Below are 17,082 nucleotides of genomic sequence, written 5' to 3' on the forward strand. Positions count from 1 at the left end.
AGGCAATTCCAAGGAAAAGCAAAAATGAATCAGATTTTGTTGTTGTTGTTAGAAGCTTGTTAGATAAACGTAACAGTTTCATTCTGTTTTTGAGTCTAATGTGAACGTTATGACTTAAATTGTTTATATACCGCGACTATTAAAATGTTATTTTTTTAAAGTTAGAATTATGGCAAGTTTGCATAAGTAACTTGTTACGATTCGTTTGTTGTGTAGTTCAACTGTTGTGAATTGACGTCATGTTACTCGAAACTTCCGAATTTTTCTCGCTTCTTAAGAGAGTGTTGTTACACCATAAAAAAACTTCTAGTGGCAATTTCTAATGTGAAAGTATCATAGCTTGTAATAACAGAGATAGAGGAGAATAATTTGCTTTGTCAAAGAGTGTTTCAAGGTAATTTAACCTCCCTGCGTGGACACTGATGAAAAAGAGAATTATTTAAACTTTATGGTTACAACTGTTGAATATATATCATTTTAAGACAAGTGGATTATGTGCTGTCTGTTTATTCTTAAAATTTGTCGCTAACAAGTCACAGACGCCTACTGTAAAGAATTCGGCCCTATAAAACTTAAAAGCTTTGTCACTATAGTTATAACACCTCCAAAGCATCCTATTTCTTAAACATTTCGTAAGGCATATATTTTATGTTTCAGTTTATGCACACAGAATGTTTGTTTGTTTGTTTGTTTGTAGTAAAGCACAATTTGTTTTCCTTTTCGACCACGAGTATCGAAATCAGTTTTTAGCGTTGCATGTCCGCACAACTACCGCTGTGTCATTGGAGGCATACAGAATGCATAAAAAATGAATATGTATTAGCCACACTAGTTTTGTGTTTATTCACTTATTGAATACTACCTTAATGATGAAAAGTGAAATTACCCAACTAATTTTGTTCAATTTCAGAAAATTGTTACAGTTACATGTTTTTTTAGTAGCACATACTGTGGAAGTTAGATTTTGACTCAGGCACGACTTTGCTTTAAGTTCAAGTTATTGTCACCAGGTGCTCCGTAACAGCAGTAAAAAAAAAAAAAAATAGAATTTTCATTTAAAATACAAAAGAAAACGAGGCCTATGTTGACTTACCTTCAGGAAGATTGGGTGGTATCTGTTTTGGTGGGCGTTCAGTCGTAGTGGTTTCTGGAGGTGCCTGTGTACTTGAAATTACATGGCTTGATTTCGGACAACAAACTTTGGGTGTTATGCCTTCAAAGCCGCATATTGATTCTTTGAGTAAATTATAATCATTTTTTTGTAAAAGTATTCTACAATCCAAGACATTTTTGCATGTTCCTTCTTCAGTAAATCGGTTTGAGCAAAGTTCTTCCTCGTCAGGGAAAACAACTGTAAAGGGACAAAAAGTGGAGTGAATAATTCATACTAGAGCGTACGTTCATGTGAGCCCTAACACCGTATGTGCCAAAGCTGTTGTCACGTGAAGAACTAACTGTAAGTGAATGCGTTTAAAAATGTTTGGTGGTGGAACATATATGTTAGTGAAAATAATTATATTTTAATGAAGTTAAAGGACTGCGTTAAAAGCAGCAAATCCAAACCTCCGATAATTATATGATTTGCTATACATTTTATACGTACATCAGTTAAATAATTGTGACGACTTTGTATATTATAACAAAGCCAGAATTATAGTGCAAACAGAGCATAGTGCAAAATTTACTTAAAGCATTTTTGTTTCGTTCATAGTAGCTCTTAACATCAATAAACAATTACATTTTATTAAGGATTCCATGTTAAGATAAAACTTTGTCAATTTTAATTTGATGTCGGTGGTTAACTGTAGCCTGGATAAGGTTTATTCGTGGTACGACAGAAAATCGTGACTGTCGTTTCCCATGTCGTTTGTTGTTGTTTTTTTCTTGATTAGTTCTGTGGATGAACCAATAAGCTACACAAACAATGGAAGTAGGTTATAACTCTTAAAAACCTCATCTGATTTGCATAAATTACATGATCAAATCCTGATTGGACTACTGGGATCCATAGCTCCACTCGATTATGCCAAAGGTTAAATATCACAGCGGACTAGAAATACGGTAATCTTACTTACACTGTCTACGCTGTCTGCTGAGAGTACTGCATCTAACCACAGACATCAAGAGTGGGAAACACAGTAGTGAAAACACGTTATTCACCAACATACTGCTGAGGACGACCTGTGAATAATAAGAATAAATTAGCAGTATCTAATACGTAACAAGTGGCTGCTAAATCAGCACTTAAATAGTCAACAAATTAACATGTTAGGAGCATAATATGATAAAAAGCTACTGATACACACAGACTATTTAGAGTTTTGTTTGTTCATAGTGCAAAGCCCTACGATTTGCTATCTACATCACGTGACCAGGAGAGAGATCAAACTACGAGTTTTATCCCGCAAGTCCATTAACTTACTGATAACCCACCATGGAATATTTAAATGACATAACTATTAATCCACGTAAAACCTGTTTAAATGTTTATCAGCAATTTCACGAACTTAAAATATTCATTTTTTAATCAAGGTTCTATAAAATAATTTAATTAGCAACTTAACTCTTAAAAAGAATCTCAGTGATAAAATACAAATGGCTTATGGAAACTAATTGTTTTAATGCAAGATTATCTTAATTGGCCGTCATACTTACAAAAACAACAGTTAAAATGTTCCTACGAGACATGAAATCATTGACTTATTAGATACAGAGTCTACATTGTTAAGTATATCAAAATAATTGTATTTTATTCGTTTTGGTTTCACACTTGAACACTTGCAAAAATCATTGTTATAGTCAACACTTCGTGTTGTTTTGTTTACTTGTTTTTTTTAAGAATGCTCACACGAAACCGTCTCTAATTTGGGATTTATAGACTAATCGAAAGGCAGCTAATCATCGGCACCCATCTTGTCTGATCGTATAGTAGGATGTGCCAGTCACCCACCTCGCACACCAATGGTCCGACACAACGAGCCACAAACCATGAACCCTCAGATTCACAGTCTAAGCACCTTAACCACGAGCACACTCGAATCTTCTTACTTTAAAGAAACGCACTAAGTTATCAACGATTTATTTTTAAATTGAAACTAATCAGTTAATTTTTGTACTTTTCTTACTTTCCTCCCCATCCCCCCCCCAGTTATTATATTTAATTATTTTCATATCTACATTTTTGTTCCTCTTACGCCTCTACGTAAACTATATGCAAAAATGGAATACAATAAATATGTTGATTCTTTAACCTGACTACGCCCTGAGAACAAAAAACACCATGTTGACAAGGTCTGTAACAAATAGTTACAATCGTGCATATATACAGTGTTTCTCCGATAATAAGACCTAATGTGATTTTTGGGGACAGTTTTAATATAAGCCCTACCCTTAAAATAAGCCCAAGTTAAGAGTGGCAGGAAGAGGAAAGAAATAAAAAAAAAATTTATTAATTAGTTTAATAGTTAGTTAATTAGTTTGTTTAAGTATTAATCAGTTAGTGTAATAGTTTAATAATAGTTTATTTTAAATGGTTAGTTTAATAGTTTTACTTTGTAACTTCATTTTTTTAATATATCAAAATAAGACATCCCCCGAAAATAAGCCCTAGTGTCATATTTTGGAGTGAAAATTAATATAAGCCCTGTCTTATTTTCGGAGAAACACGGTACAATTTGTTCGGGGTCGGGCTATAAACACAGAAAATCTTAAACGATAAGCAAATGTAACTGGTCCTATACATTAAAATTACACTGTCCCACAGCAAGTATAAAATCCTCAAAGTCAGGTGAGAAGGTTCATCATTATTTTATTATTTTTCCGAGATAGCGAAATTTATTAGCACGATGTTTTAAAAACAACAACCCGTTATAGAGTTAGGCCTACATTAAAAGAAGGGAAAAATGCTAGAATACCTTTTTAGACATTATGGAAGTTCAAAAATAAACCACTTCAAAAATTAATTTTTCAGCTCATTGGAAGATAAGTCATTACTCTTAACCTTAAGACACTCCACAGTTAGTTTAATTCATTTAAAATAATATAAAAGTAGTTCTACAAAAAATGTCTTCGTGAAATACAAAGCTGATACTCACAACTGCAATATAGAAGTTATAGAAGCTACAAACACGTCTTTCGATAAACTGCTTTAAAGGAAATCGGTCTCAATTTTTATACAGAAGAGAGACACCTTTGGTACACATTAAGTTTCCTGTGACTCACTATTTCTTGAAACTGTTAACAAACAATGCATTAAAATAAAGTGGGGATTACCTCAATGGGACCCATTTATAAACAGAATTTTACCATTATTCATCCACGAAGAAATTAGCAACAAACTGATGGCAACCTTCGTGGGTGAGGTTTTTACTTCTACCACAGCACAACGAACACACCCACAGGTTCTTATTTGTAAAAAAATCAAAATATTAATGGCTTTGTTGAAAATCAGAAATACCGATTAATTTGTCAGAAAACAAAATGAGACAACCTTTTCTGTAGAACTGAACGTGTTTATTTACGTATTAAAGAGGGTAATTTGTCGTTTTACTAAATAATTTCACACAATTTCCAAAATTGTCCATCTTATATAAAACAACTGTTCTAAAGGTTCATGGGTAACTTAACGGATAGCGTGGGGAGGTGTAAAACGGATGTCAAAGGTTCGGTTCACCATGTGTTGCCATAAGCACTACGTAGTTTTAGCTGTGAAGTGGTTATAACTGTGACAGTTAATCCTCAAAGTTTAACCTTTTAATAGTTAAATTACACTGTTTTGATTCATTTGGTGCTGACAGGCTTCCCCATATGGTCAGTAGTTCGGGGTGGACACACTTTAACTTGCCCTATATATCGCACAAGGTGCTGTCTCAGATTAAAACACTAAAAATTGATATTTAAGCTTACGAACTCTACTCCATAACTATCCTACAATTCCTATAAACCGTAATCAAACATTTGATTCAAATTATTAAAATGTAATCAGCAGAACCTAATTTCTGACGGAATTAAAATTTAAAAGAGAAGAAAAGTAAAATTCGTGCTAACTATCGTAACTGATGAAAACGAAATAAAAAACAATTAATTGATGAATAAAGCTAAGCAACCCATTAATGCGACTAATTATGAACTGATTGTCTTGTTACGAGTCGTTCCTCTCAAGTTTTATAGAAAGTTAGGTTTTGGTGAATGCTACTGTATATATATATATAAAAGAAGCTTTATATTGATTTGTTATTATTAGAGCATAAAGCTTCACAATGCTGTGCCCATCAAGGGAACAACATCAGATTTTTTACTTTTACGCACCTATCGTGGATAACTGAGAATAGGGAAAAAAAAAAAAAGTCAAATCCGAGTAGTGCTTAAGTCGTTTATAATTTGAAAATTAGAAAAAACCTTAAGTCAACGGCCAAAAGAAATTTGAGCCACTATATGTTGACATGCACTTTGCAACGGTTAAACTTAGCTTTAAGTCTTACAACTTGACGTGTTTTTGTTTTTTTAGTTTTTTTACAATTCAGATTTCCTGACGAAGTTTTGTCTTCCCTTTCACAGTTTATAGCACAACTTATCAATTTTTTTAAAAACTAGCATTGCGTGAAACTAGTAACAGTTGCTTTAGGAAATGCAACTTTGGTAAGTTCCTTTTGTTTTATTCGCTATACATCACGTGTGACTATAAAAGTACGCAGAGAGCTTAGAATGAAACGAGAGAAAAAACAAACAAACTATAGTGACATCAAAACTGATTCTCTTTATTTAAATTTTATGGAACTTTCTAACATTGGAAATTTGTTTTAAAAATCTTTTATGGCGACAAGAAATGTGTAGAGTGTAATGCAAATATCGTTGATATAATCAATTTGATAGCGTAATGCTCAATACTGTAGGACATAATTTCTTATTGTGCTAGATTTATATTACGCACGTTTCGCAAGTTTTTCAAAAGTGACATATCGAAATGGTTGTTAAAAGCGAATCTTTCATAGCCGCAGCACTTGAAAATTTCTCAGGCAGGATTAGAGTATATTAATTTAAAAGGTTAATTCGCTAAAGTGATAAAAAATAATTACAGAAATAATGTTGAAAATTTAAAATATCAAAATATTCGTTAACAGGCGTAGTTTTCATTCACTTTATTTTTGGATTGTGTCGTTCAAGTAAGTCACTTAGCTTTCTCCTGGGGCCAGAATGGCCAGGTAAATGAGGCACTTGACTTATAATCTAAGGGTTGCAGATTCGAATCTCCGTAACTCCAAACATGCTCGCCCTTTCAGCTCTGGGTGTGTTATGTGATGATCAATACCACTATTCGTTGGTAAAAGAGCAGCCCAAGGGTTTGCGGTGGGTGATGGTGACTAGCTGCTTTCCTTCTAGTCTTACGCTGCTAAATAAGGGATGGCTAGCGCAAATAGCCCTCGTGTATCTTTGCGCGAAATTCGTAAAACAAACATTTTTCAAATCTGAAGGAAAAAACTCTTACATAGGACACATTATTACCACAATGAACATTTTTTTATTATTTTATTTGTTAACGACTCCGCGTATTAACGACTCAGGTAGGTAAGGCGCTCGACTCGTAATCCGAGGGACGTGGATTCGAATCTCCGTCACACCAAACATGCTCACCCCTTCAGCTGTAATGTTAAAATGTGACGATCAATCCCACTATTCGTTGGTAAGAGTAGCCAAAGAGTTGGCGGTGGGTGGTGATGACTAGCTTCCTTCCTCCTAGTCTTACACTGCAAAATTAGCGACGGCTAGGGCAGATAGCCCTCGTGTAGTTTTGTACAAAATTCAAAAATAACCAAACCTAGCTTTTCCCTTTCTGCAGTACACACGAGTACAATAATTTAGTCATTGTTTTCTCACAGGAAATACATCTTGTAACATTGTGAAATACAGTTGTCTTTCCTGTCGACCAACTTCATCATGTATAGAGCTGGCATGCGCAGTCCAGTCTATCTAACGATAGCCAATTTATTTTTCTTGTTTCAGCATACGTTCACTTGTTGGCCTAACATTACGAAAGTTTCGACAGAATGTACGCTTAACTTATAAATTTTCTTATAGAATTTCAATACTAATCAGTTGATAAAATACACGGTGCCTAAATCGTAGGCGAATAAACCAAAGTCGCTGTCTAAGTTACTAATAGACAATGAATCAACTTATAAATACAATGGATTCGCGATTGATTCGTTAATAACTATATGTTACTCTTATCGTTATATACCATACAAAACATGTAGAGCCCTTGATGTCCATAAAATATCTAAATATCCTCATCACGTGAGGACACGTTCACTCTAACAAACTTCTTAATTTAAATATTACTAATATAAATTACAACAGTATAACCCTTTCGTAGAGTGATATAAAATGTGGATTGACAGTTTATTATTGGTTGGTTGGTTTGGTGTTTTATGGCGCAAAGCAACTAGGGTATCTGCAGCAAACATCTGGTAAAAAGTTAAAGTAAAATTATTAAAATTCATAAAAAGGAAATTAAGGTAAAACAAAAAATTAATTTTTGAATTAAAAACATAAATAGCGTTAAATCCAAATTTTTACATGTAGTCTACAGCGGTGGGAAAAAAACTACATTAACACAAGTTGTAAAGGACTTTCTGTAGCATAACTCGCCAGGATGACTAATGGGTAAATTCAAAAATCAGCGTTAGTGACCTGAAGTTGTCCTTTGTTTCAAGTTATTTAACGTGATGGCCATTTTCTAATTTCAATTAGAACTAGTGGACTTCGATTCTTAAAAAAGGGAATCACATTAAAAAAGGTCTAATGTATAAATTAAAAAACGTAAATGTCATTAAAAAGATTCATGGCTTTTAACAAACTAAAAACATTTCCAAGGTGAACAGTGTCACCATCACCAATAACATTGTCTAATGTTATGAATAATTCTAGAGATAAAAAAAAAAAACGTTTAAAATGGTGCCGTCGTTGAGAGTCGTAACAACGGCAAGAAAGTAAAATGTGGCATATTGTAACCTGAGTGTTACACAGACAACACATTGGTGCATCAGTTCCAGATAAAAGAAATCGATGAGTTAAAAACTGACCAATGAGTAGTCTAGTTAGAACAACTTCCTCTTTCTGATCCTTAGGGAAGCAAGACAGCCAAAGTCCAATACAGGATTTTATTTAGAAAAGCTTGTTTTCATGTCGCTCACTCCAAATTGACTGCCAACTGACACGGAACCGAGCCTTGAATACAGGACCATAGTTCACGTACGGAACAAGTGCTGCAGTGACAGTGCCAGAGCAGACAGATTTAGCTGCTGTTTCGGAGAGCCCGTTCTTGCGAATACTAACGTAGCCCGGTATCCATAAAAATTGGATACAAGTAGATGTTAAACAAAAGAAAAACGAACCAGTCGGTTTTGAATATCGGCGAGAACAGAGTGAGAACTAAGGTGAAGTAATTCCAGGGTCAGTAGAGAACTAAGTGAGTCAGTATAAATAGTGCAGTTTTAGCACTGCTTAGCTTCTATGTGATCCAGGGCAAGAGAAATGGCGTACAGTTCAGCAGTGAACACAGAAGCTATAGAGAGGATTCTACGCACAACCACTGAACTACAACAAACCATGGCAGAGCCCACACAGTCACCTGATTGCGAACCAATTGTACACGGTGTTAAGAAAGTCACTGTGCAGTTTTGTCTGTTAATAAATAAGTGCACAGTGACTTTCCGAACACCCTGTATAAATAGAAATGGAAGGATGGTTCGAAAGATGTTCAGCAAATAACAGACAGTATTTCCAATAAGAGTGTCTCCTTTTCTCATATGACTTAAAGAAAGGTCACATATTGGGATGGTAATAAGTCATGGTGGGATGGGCTGATCAGTGGATACAGCCATGTTATTCAAGGACAGATCCAATTCGTCCAAATGCTCCTGGATACGAAGACCAAAAGGAGCAATGGCAGATCGTCTGTTCTGAATAAGCATGGTCCACCAAGGAAGGAAAACACAACCCCAGGTGGGATACTCTGATAAGGAACGAAGTTTTGAAGCATATAGTAAAGATAGTTGCAAACAGCAGAGGTGCAAAGAAGGTTCATGAGACTATGTATAAGCTATGAACTGAGGAAGTGCGGAAAGCCCTGGTACAGAGCCGAAGTCCTTGATGGTGAATGGGCTCCAACAACTTTAAGGCCGTGGTCCTGGCAGAGCCATAGAGCAGTAATCCTCAGTCTAGCTTCGATCGAATAAGAGGACGATATATCTTTAGCATGGAGCATCGACCCGATCCAAGTGGTGGAAGAGAGGACACAAAGGATGTTCGACGCTCTTGTACATTTGACCCGCAGCTGCTTGATATGTGGTACGTACAAAAGGTCAGCTTACGGTTGAAGATAAGCCCTAAGAACTTTCTCATGGGCCGTTTATTATTGAATAATTTTCGAATGAAAATAATCGATGATATAATTGTTGCTCTCCCGTGAGTCAGGGATAAGTTCAGCATTTTTAACGCTAGAATTCGGGGTCTGAAAGGGCGAGCATGTTTGGTGTAACGGAGATTCGAACCCGCGATCCTCGGAGTACGAGTTGAGTGCCTTAACCACCTGGCCATGCTAGACCATATATTAAGATACAAATAGTAATACAATTTATAATAGTTTTTACTGATGATGGATTATGTACAAGAATTTTACAAACAATACAGAGTCTTATATATCTTGTCTGAAACTTAATATTTTATTAACGATCCAGGTCCACGAGTTGCAAATTACTTATGTTGATAAATAAGTAAAACTTTATTTGACTGTAATTCTAGCTATCTCTATTCTTGTTTGGCCTCACACCCTTAGAAGCTGACTTTTTCCTACAAAGATATTTAATCTCCACGAGGAAATACTAACGTCCGAAGTTAATTCACTGAAGTTGAACGGTTTGTAATGTTTCAAAAAATATATAAATTCCTAGCGAAATTATATAGTTTCCCGATTAACAAGCATTGATCACAATTGTATATCTTCTGAGACCTATAGCACCATGACTGTAGCTGATCAATAATAATCTCCTATTACCGTCTTTTATGTAGTTACTTTTGTACGTCCATCGCTGGTACAGCGGTAAATCTACGGTAAATCAGGGGTTTGATTCCGCTCAGTGGAAGCAGCAGATAGCCTGATGTGGCTTTACTATAAGAAAACACCCACTTTTGCTTTTATGCGAATCACACGAGTTTCACACTTGCATTTTCGAGAAACAAATATTTTTTATTAATACTCTCAAGAAGCTTCTACAAATTTATAGAACAGGCGGGACTTGCGCAATACCCATCCAGCAATATACGTTACATGCATAACAAATACGTACTGAAACAAACGAATGCACTAAAATAAATTTACTACAGGAAGTGTGTTACATTTGCAGGTAAAATTACGGAAAAAAAAGTTTTAAAAATAAGATATAGAGCTCAGCAGCCAGTTTTTAGCGGACGTTTAAAAGTTGTTCAGAATAAACGTAACTGTAAGGAACACATTAGTTAGAATTACGAGTTAATTTACACTAGATAATATATTTGGGTAAAATTTGGCATGTCAAATAAGATGGCTTAGAAAGTGTTAAAGATATGTTGGTTGCTGCTTTCAGAGTCTGAAGAATTTGAAAGTTGTATTAAATGTCTGTTGCTGTCTCAAGTGTCAAATGCGAGTTTATTTTCCTTCATACTTTTATCTATCATTAAAAACTTAGACTCCCATTTAGTGAATCTCTTGTTAAGTGTTGTAACAGCAATATGAAATATCATACGCTGTTTCGATCTTTTGAGAAAAAAACAAAACAACAAAATAACAACACACAAATACACACCTAAAACTCTAGAAATAAAGTCATCCCCAAGTTCATTTATTTCAAAACTACAAACAATTATCTGTAGAATTATTCTGTCCGTTTCTCATATCAACGTCGTCTTTCGAGAAATATAACTGAAGTAAAAATTCACTCGGAAGAAACAATACGTTTCAGAGAACAGTGAACTAAAGAATAAGGTATCACAGAACGACAAATATAATCTGTTTAACCTGATAACAAGATATAACAAAAGTGCATTCTGTATGGAATATCAGTAGAATTTTAAACTGAATGGAATTCATTCTAGATGATAATAAAACCAAGAGTGTTGATCCTAAAAAGGCGATTTTTTATATTTTGGTGATGATTTTGCTTGGCTAACCCTAAAAAAAAAAAAAAAAAAACGCTTTAGTTCACCTGTTCCCCTTTGACTGCAATTACAAAACCTTGAAATCATCCCATTTTCAACAGAAACTGGTTACTAAAAGAGAGATATTTGTAAAAACCAGATTCAGAAACGCTGCTACAACTTCCATAAAAACCGGTTCCACCATTATTCACAAACAATATATTGCCTTTAAGTAATTAACTAACAATGAAAATAATGTCGGCACTTGACCTGATAAAGGTACGGGTGTTATCCTTAATAAATACAATCACACTAAAAAAACAACAACAACAGAGTGATATATTAACGAGAAAAATTCAAGAGTCTTAATATTGAATGATTCAAGATCATTTTTTCTTCCTATAAAAAGTTTTAAAAACGTTTTAAACATTTCGAAAAATATTCTTGATACCTATATTATTTGTTTGTTTGTTTTTGAATTTCGCACAAAGCTGCTCGAGGGCTATCTCTGCTACCCATTCCTAATTTAGCAGTGTAAGAGGGAAGGCACCTAGTCATCACCACCCACCGCCAACTCTTGGGCTACTCTTTTACCAACGAATAGTGGGATTGACCGTCACATTATAACGCCCCCACGGCTGAAAGGGCGAGCATGTTTGGCGCGACGGGGATGCGAACCCTCGACTCTTAAATTACGAGTCGCACGCCTTAACCTATATTATTTCAAGTAGAGTTTGCCTGTAGTTAAAAAACAATAAACCCTTAAGACATTTTATCTAACATTGAATTATGTACTTACAAATCATAATAGTTCCCTGTTCGATTTCTAAACTAACTTACTTTTAATGAATCCGGTTAAAAATTCCCTCTTTTGCATTAGACATTTCTAAAATTACTAAGGCTGATCATTAAATACTTTGTAGCTTCGGTATCAAATCTTTTTGCTCAGTACAATGGCACTCAAGGAAACAAGAAAAATAATCTTAAAGAAACTATTATCCAGTAAACATAGAAGTAAACCAGTTTTAACCACGGTAGTTCGACGAGTTACTCAAACTTTCGCTCAAGAATTACTTACAGGCTGGTGATAAGCATACTCGCCTTGCAATTTGTGGGTCGGAGATGAGAATCTCAACCCAAAACATGCTCGCCCTTTCATCCGTGGGGTCGCTATAATTTCACGATTAATCCCCCTGTTCGGTGATAAAAAGTTAGCGGTGGACAGTGTTAACTATACGTCTTCACCCTACTGTATTACTTCAAAACCAAGGACGCATAGTTGTTGAGTAGCTTCTCGCAAAAATCAAAACAAACACTAAAAAATAATCAGTCTGACCTCAATGTCAATTGTATGATAGAAATGGGTGGCCTGACAACTGAATCATTTTTAGAATTTTACTCGTTGTCATATATCCCTGTTACTTTTAATGTTTTTGGCCAGATTCCAGTGTCACCGAGTAGAAACCGGCTTTATATAGAATACATGCTGATCACATGTTTACTTCTTTAGCTCTGGTCAAAAAAATCTTACATTATTTATATTCTGAGCACCTTAATAATAATTTTGCGTGAGAAAATGAAATTTTTTGAGATCCAAGTCGATAAATTAAATAATCAGTTTACCGCATCAATTTATCGTAAAACATATACAGACATACCACACCCATTTGAACAGTTCTATACCGAACTTGTATGAATGTAGTTTTACGCTAAGCCTTCTAAACAAAACATAACGTCCGTTTTGACTACCTCTCTCTCTTCTTACCGAAATAACCACATTATAGAATATTCTAATAAACAACGGTGTCCCCTCTTATTGTGTTAAAACCCTAACGCGCAAACTTGAATTTCCAATGAAATCATGCGCTGTAGACAAACATCTATGAAGATTATTCAATCCCCCCCCGGAAAAAAAGGGAATCCTCAAAAGTCGCGGCATTCAAAGTCTTTTAAGCAAGACTATACTAATCTATAAAACTTTGAGCATGATCAAATTCATCATCCAAAGAGTTTGATTTCCTCAGTCCAAAACTGTAATTATATCTCAAATAGGTCAAAAACTATGAGCTAAGTGTGTACGTGGTTTGGTTTGTTTTGAATTTTGTGCAAAGCTACGCGAGGGCCATCTCCTCTAGCCGTCCCTTATTTAGCAGTCTAAGACTAGAAGGAAGGCAGCTAGTCATCAACCACCACGAACTCTTTGGCTACACTTACCAACGAATAGTGGGGATTGGTCGTCACGTTATGACGCACCCACGGCTGACAGGACGAGCGTGTTTGGTGTGACGAGGATTCGAATCCCCGACCCTCAGATTACGATTCGAGTGCCTTAACCACCTGGTCATGCCAGGACAAGTGTTGTTTTTAAGCACACAACTCGGAGCTGTTATATCGCGGATAAAGCAGTAACAACCAAACTTTCATGGTAAATTTATGAATAATTGAATTTAACTCTCACAAATGTTAAGTAAATCAACTGGCACTACGCTTTGAGAATTTGTTGATAAATTTGATTGTCTGTCTGAATGCTAGTGTTAATTTTAATAATGGTAAATAGAGTATAAAAGCTATTCCAGTTATGTGGAATTATCTGTATAGTACCGAGGTTTGGACATAGGTAAAATTTTACATCCCACACCTTGGGGTACCCGGATATTCCCCTAAAATCCCCTTTTTAGCTGCTGGGACCCACATACTTCTTAATGATACCAAATGAATCCTTTTTCGCCCGCGACTTTTACACAGAAGTAAAAACTTTTCACTCAGTTCTTTGGAGAACCAGGGAATTCCGCGAAAACTTTCAGGAAATTTCCCAAAAGCTGACCTTAAAATTTGAAATCTACACTTGTATTTAGATTAGGGCACAGAAATAAGTAGACCTACTAATTACCATTCGTAACTTTAGTTAAAAAGAAATTAATTCTGCATTATACATGCAATGGTCATTAAATTGAAAACTAAAATGAAAAGCGAAAATAGTTCAGGTCTTTAAATTTGCATTCTATTAGCCGTGTAAATGTAAGCCATAAACCCACGGGTTCGCTAATTATTGATTATACAGAGCAAAGTGTTTTTGAATTTACCTAAAACATTTGATTGTAAAAATTCGAAGTTATTGTTCAAAAAATAAAAATAAGTGAAATATTTAAATTGATTGTAGAGTTACTTATAAAAACAAAATCTCAACAGTTTATAATAACAAATATTACAATGAACTAATAAATTCAGGAGATACTCCTTGAAGCTCTCTACTAGGAACGCTTATTTTTATTGCATCTTCACAAAATAACAGGTTTATTATTTGTAACAAAGCTAATTTTGTTTACAGATGATATTACAATTTTAGCTCGTAATAAGAATTTTGGGTCTTTTGTTGAAATAATTAATTTGTCGTTAGATTGGTTTAGTTTGAATTTCGCGCAAAGCTACCCGAGGGCTATCTGCGCTAGCCGTCCCTAATTTTGCAGTGTAAGATTAGAGGGAAGGCAGCTAGTCAGCACCACCCGCCATCAACTCTTGGGCTACTCTTTTACCAACGAATAGTGGAATTGATCATCACATTATATGCCCCCACGGCTAAAAAGGCGAACATGTTTGGTGTGATGAGGATTCGAACCCGCGACCCTCAGATTCTTTCATCATAAATATGTAAAGAGAGACAAAGTGAAAAACTAAATGGATCTGCGCATGCGAGAACTATTAGAAAATTGTTGCAAGGTGTATAGGTATAAACAAAATAAAAATATTAAGAAGTAACAGTAAATGTTTAATAATAACTTTATAGTTTTATTTATCCGATAAAAAAGGAAATAAAAACATTATGCCTCTCTATAGAGACAATAATGTTAGTACTTACAAGTTAAGACAAAATTAATTAAATTCATTAATTGCATCTAACCATTACCAACTCTCTTTTGTATTTATTTTCTTACTGTCGGAGTTTAATAAACCATTGAACTCATTATAAAAGTTATTTCATTAATATTTGCTTTTGGAAAGTATCTTAAGATTCAGTATTTAAGCATATATAACAAAGTAAAGACAGATAGACATTAAGTGGCTTTCAATAATTACAAACTTTAGCCACAGAGGCAGTTTCTTTGTATTGTTAGGTGGGTGTGCGAGTGTGTGTGTATTTATTGTGAAATGATAGCCTCAAATGGAACCATATGCTATTACAAAGTGGAGATTTTGCTTTAACTTTCCTAAAAAAAAAAAAAGGTTTTTTCCTTGAGTTGAACCCGCGTCATTTACTTATGACACAGCACACTTTTAAAGGTTAGTCGCTACGTTAACATGGAAAATGTGTTCCCATACAGATAACCACAGCGCCCACACTTGCATGAACAATTCTCAGTTCTTTTGAAGTTTATTTTATGCAACGGGGTTATTGGCCTAAAACAAAATGATAATAAAAAAAAACATCGTTGTAAGTGGCCTTCCCTTTTTCAATTCAGAAACAGGATGAAAAGTAGACTGGACACTTGTTACTACTAGAAAAGCCGGAAGTGCTTCTGAATTGACAGGAAAGGTAAAACAAGTGACGTGCCTCATAGTTACTGTATTAGCATATTGAATTTAAAAGAAGTTGAGATATATTTGTTTTGTTTGTTTGTTTGTTTTGAATATCACGCAAAGCTACATGAGGGTTATTTGCGCAAGCCGTCCCTAATTTAGCAACGCAAGACTAGAAGGACTGGTGACTGCTAGTCACCCTCCGTCAACTCTTGGGCTACTCTTTTACCAACGAATAGTGGGAATGACCGTCACATTATAACGTCCTCACGGCTGAAAGGGCGAGCATGTTTGGTGCGACCGCGATTCAAACCCGCGACCCGCAGATTACGAGTCGAGCGCCTTAACCACCTGGCCATGCTGGGATGTTGAGGTATGTAACTGCATGTTAATGTGTTACATATTATACTATTAATTCAAAACTAATGCTGCAAAGAGATGACATTACATGTTTGTTGCCTCGTCGCTTACTACTTTTACATGTGCAAACTAGAACACGGCTAACGCTTTGAATTAGAAACTGATTATTCATTGCGGTGTATCTGAATTTCGTTCAAGGCGAGTTTTAGGCGACCCTTTTTGAAGTATCAAGTCTTAACAAATCTCCACTAGAAGAACACTCACTCGATAGAATACACACTTCCGCTACACAGCATTGATCATGTTAGAGTCTCTAAAAATGCGAAAATGTGTCCATGTGTCCGTTGTTTTCAGCGGACACCAGTAATATTTGATAGAACAATGATAAATATTTACATATTCCCCAATGTGTTTGATCAAAATCTGACCGAGTTATAGAACAAAAATAGTGAAAAAAATCAGTACTATGTTAACATGATGAAACTCTACATTAACGAAACCTTGTATTTGTTTGTTTGTTTTTTAATTTTGCGCAAAGCTACACGAGTTTGTTTTTGTTTGTTTTTTGGAATTTCGCACAAAGCAACTCGAGGGCTATCTGTGCTAGCCGTCCCTAATTTAGCAGTGTAAGACTAGAGGGAAGGCAGCTAGTCATCACCACCCACCGCCAACTCTTGGGCTACTCTTTTACCAACGAATAGTGGGATTGACCGTAACATTATAACGCCCCCACGGCTGGGAGGGCGAGCATGTTTTGGCACGACTCGGGCGCGAACCCGCGACCCTCAGATTACGAAGCGCACGCCTTAACGCGCTAGGCCATGCCAGGCCTGCTACACGAGAGCTATCTGCGCTAGCCGTCCCTAATTTAGCAGTGTACGACTAGTCATCACCACCCACCGCCATATCTTGAGCCACTCTTTTACCACCAAATAGTGGGATTGACCGTCACATTATAACGCCCTCACGGCTGAAAGGGCGACCATGTTTGGTGCGACGGGGTTTGAACGCGCGACCCTCGGATTATGACTCGAA

General features: G+C 35.6%; 1 protein-coding gene across 3 annotated transcripts in view; it reads right to left on the minus strand.

Moving 5' to 3' along the window:
* Positions 1-17,082, minus strand: part of LOC143225636 (proclotting enzyme) — a 43,086-nt gene that overhangs the window by 11,369 nt on the left and 14,635 nt on the right. For 2 of the 3 annotated variants that reach the window (XM_076455414.1, XM_076455416.1), the window contains exons 2-3: positions 2,076-2,181; positions 1,094-1,351 (exon numbers count right to left, since the gene is read on the minus strand). In XM_076455414.1, coding sequence (XP_076311529.1) covers positions 1,094-1,351; positions 2,076-2,166 — 349 coding nt within the window. In that variant the 5' untranslated portion in view covers positions 2,167-2,181. Of the gene's footprint in view, positions 1-1,093; positions 1,352-2,075; positions 2,182-4,094; positions 4,142-17,082 lie in introns of those variants that run through there. The other variant, XM_076455415.1, reaches the window with a different exon arrangement.

Source organism: Tachypleus tridentatus, chromosome 9 (genome assembly GCF_004210375.1).
Source record: "Tachypleus tridentatus isolate NWPU-2018 chromosome 9, ASM421037v1, whole genome shotgun sequence".
Taxonomy (NCBI): Eukaryota; Metazoa; Arthropoda; class Merostomata; order Xiphosura; family Limulidae; genus Tachypleus; species Tachypleus tridentatus.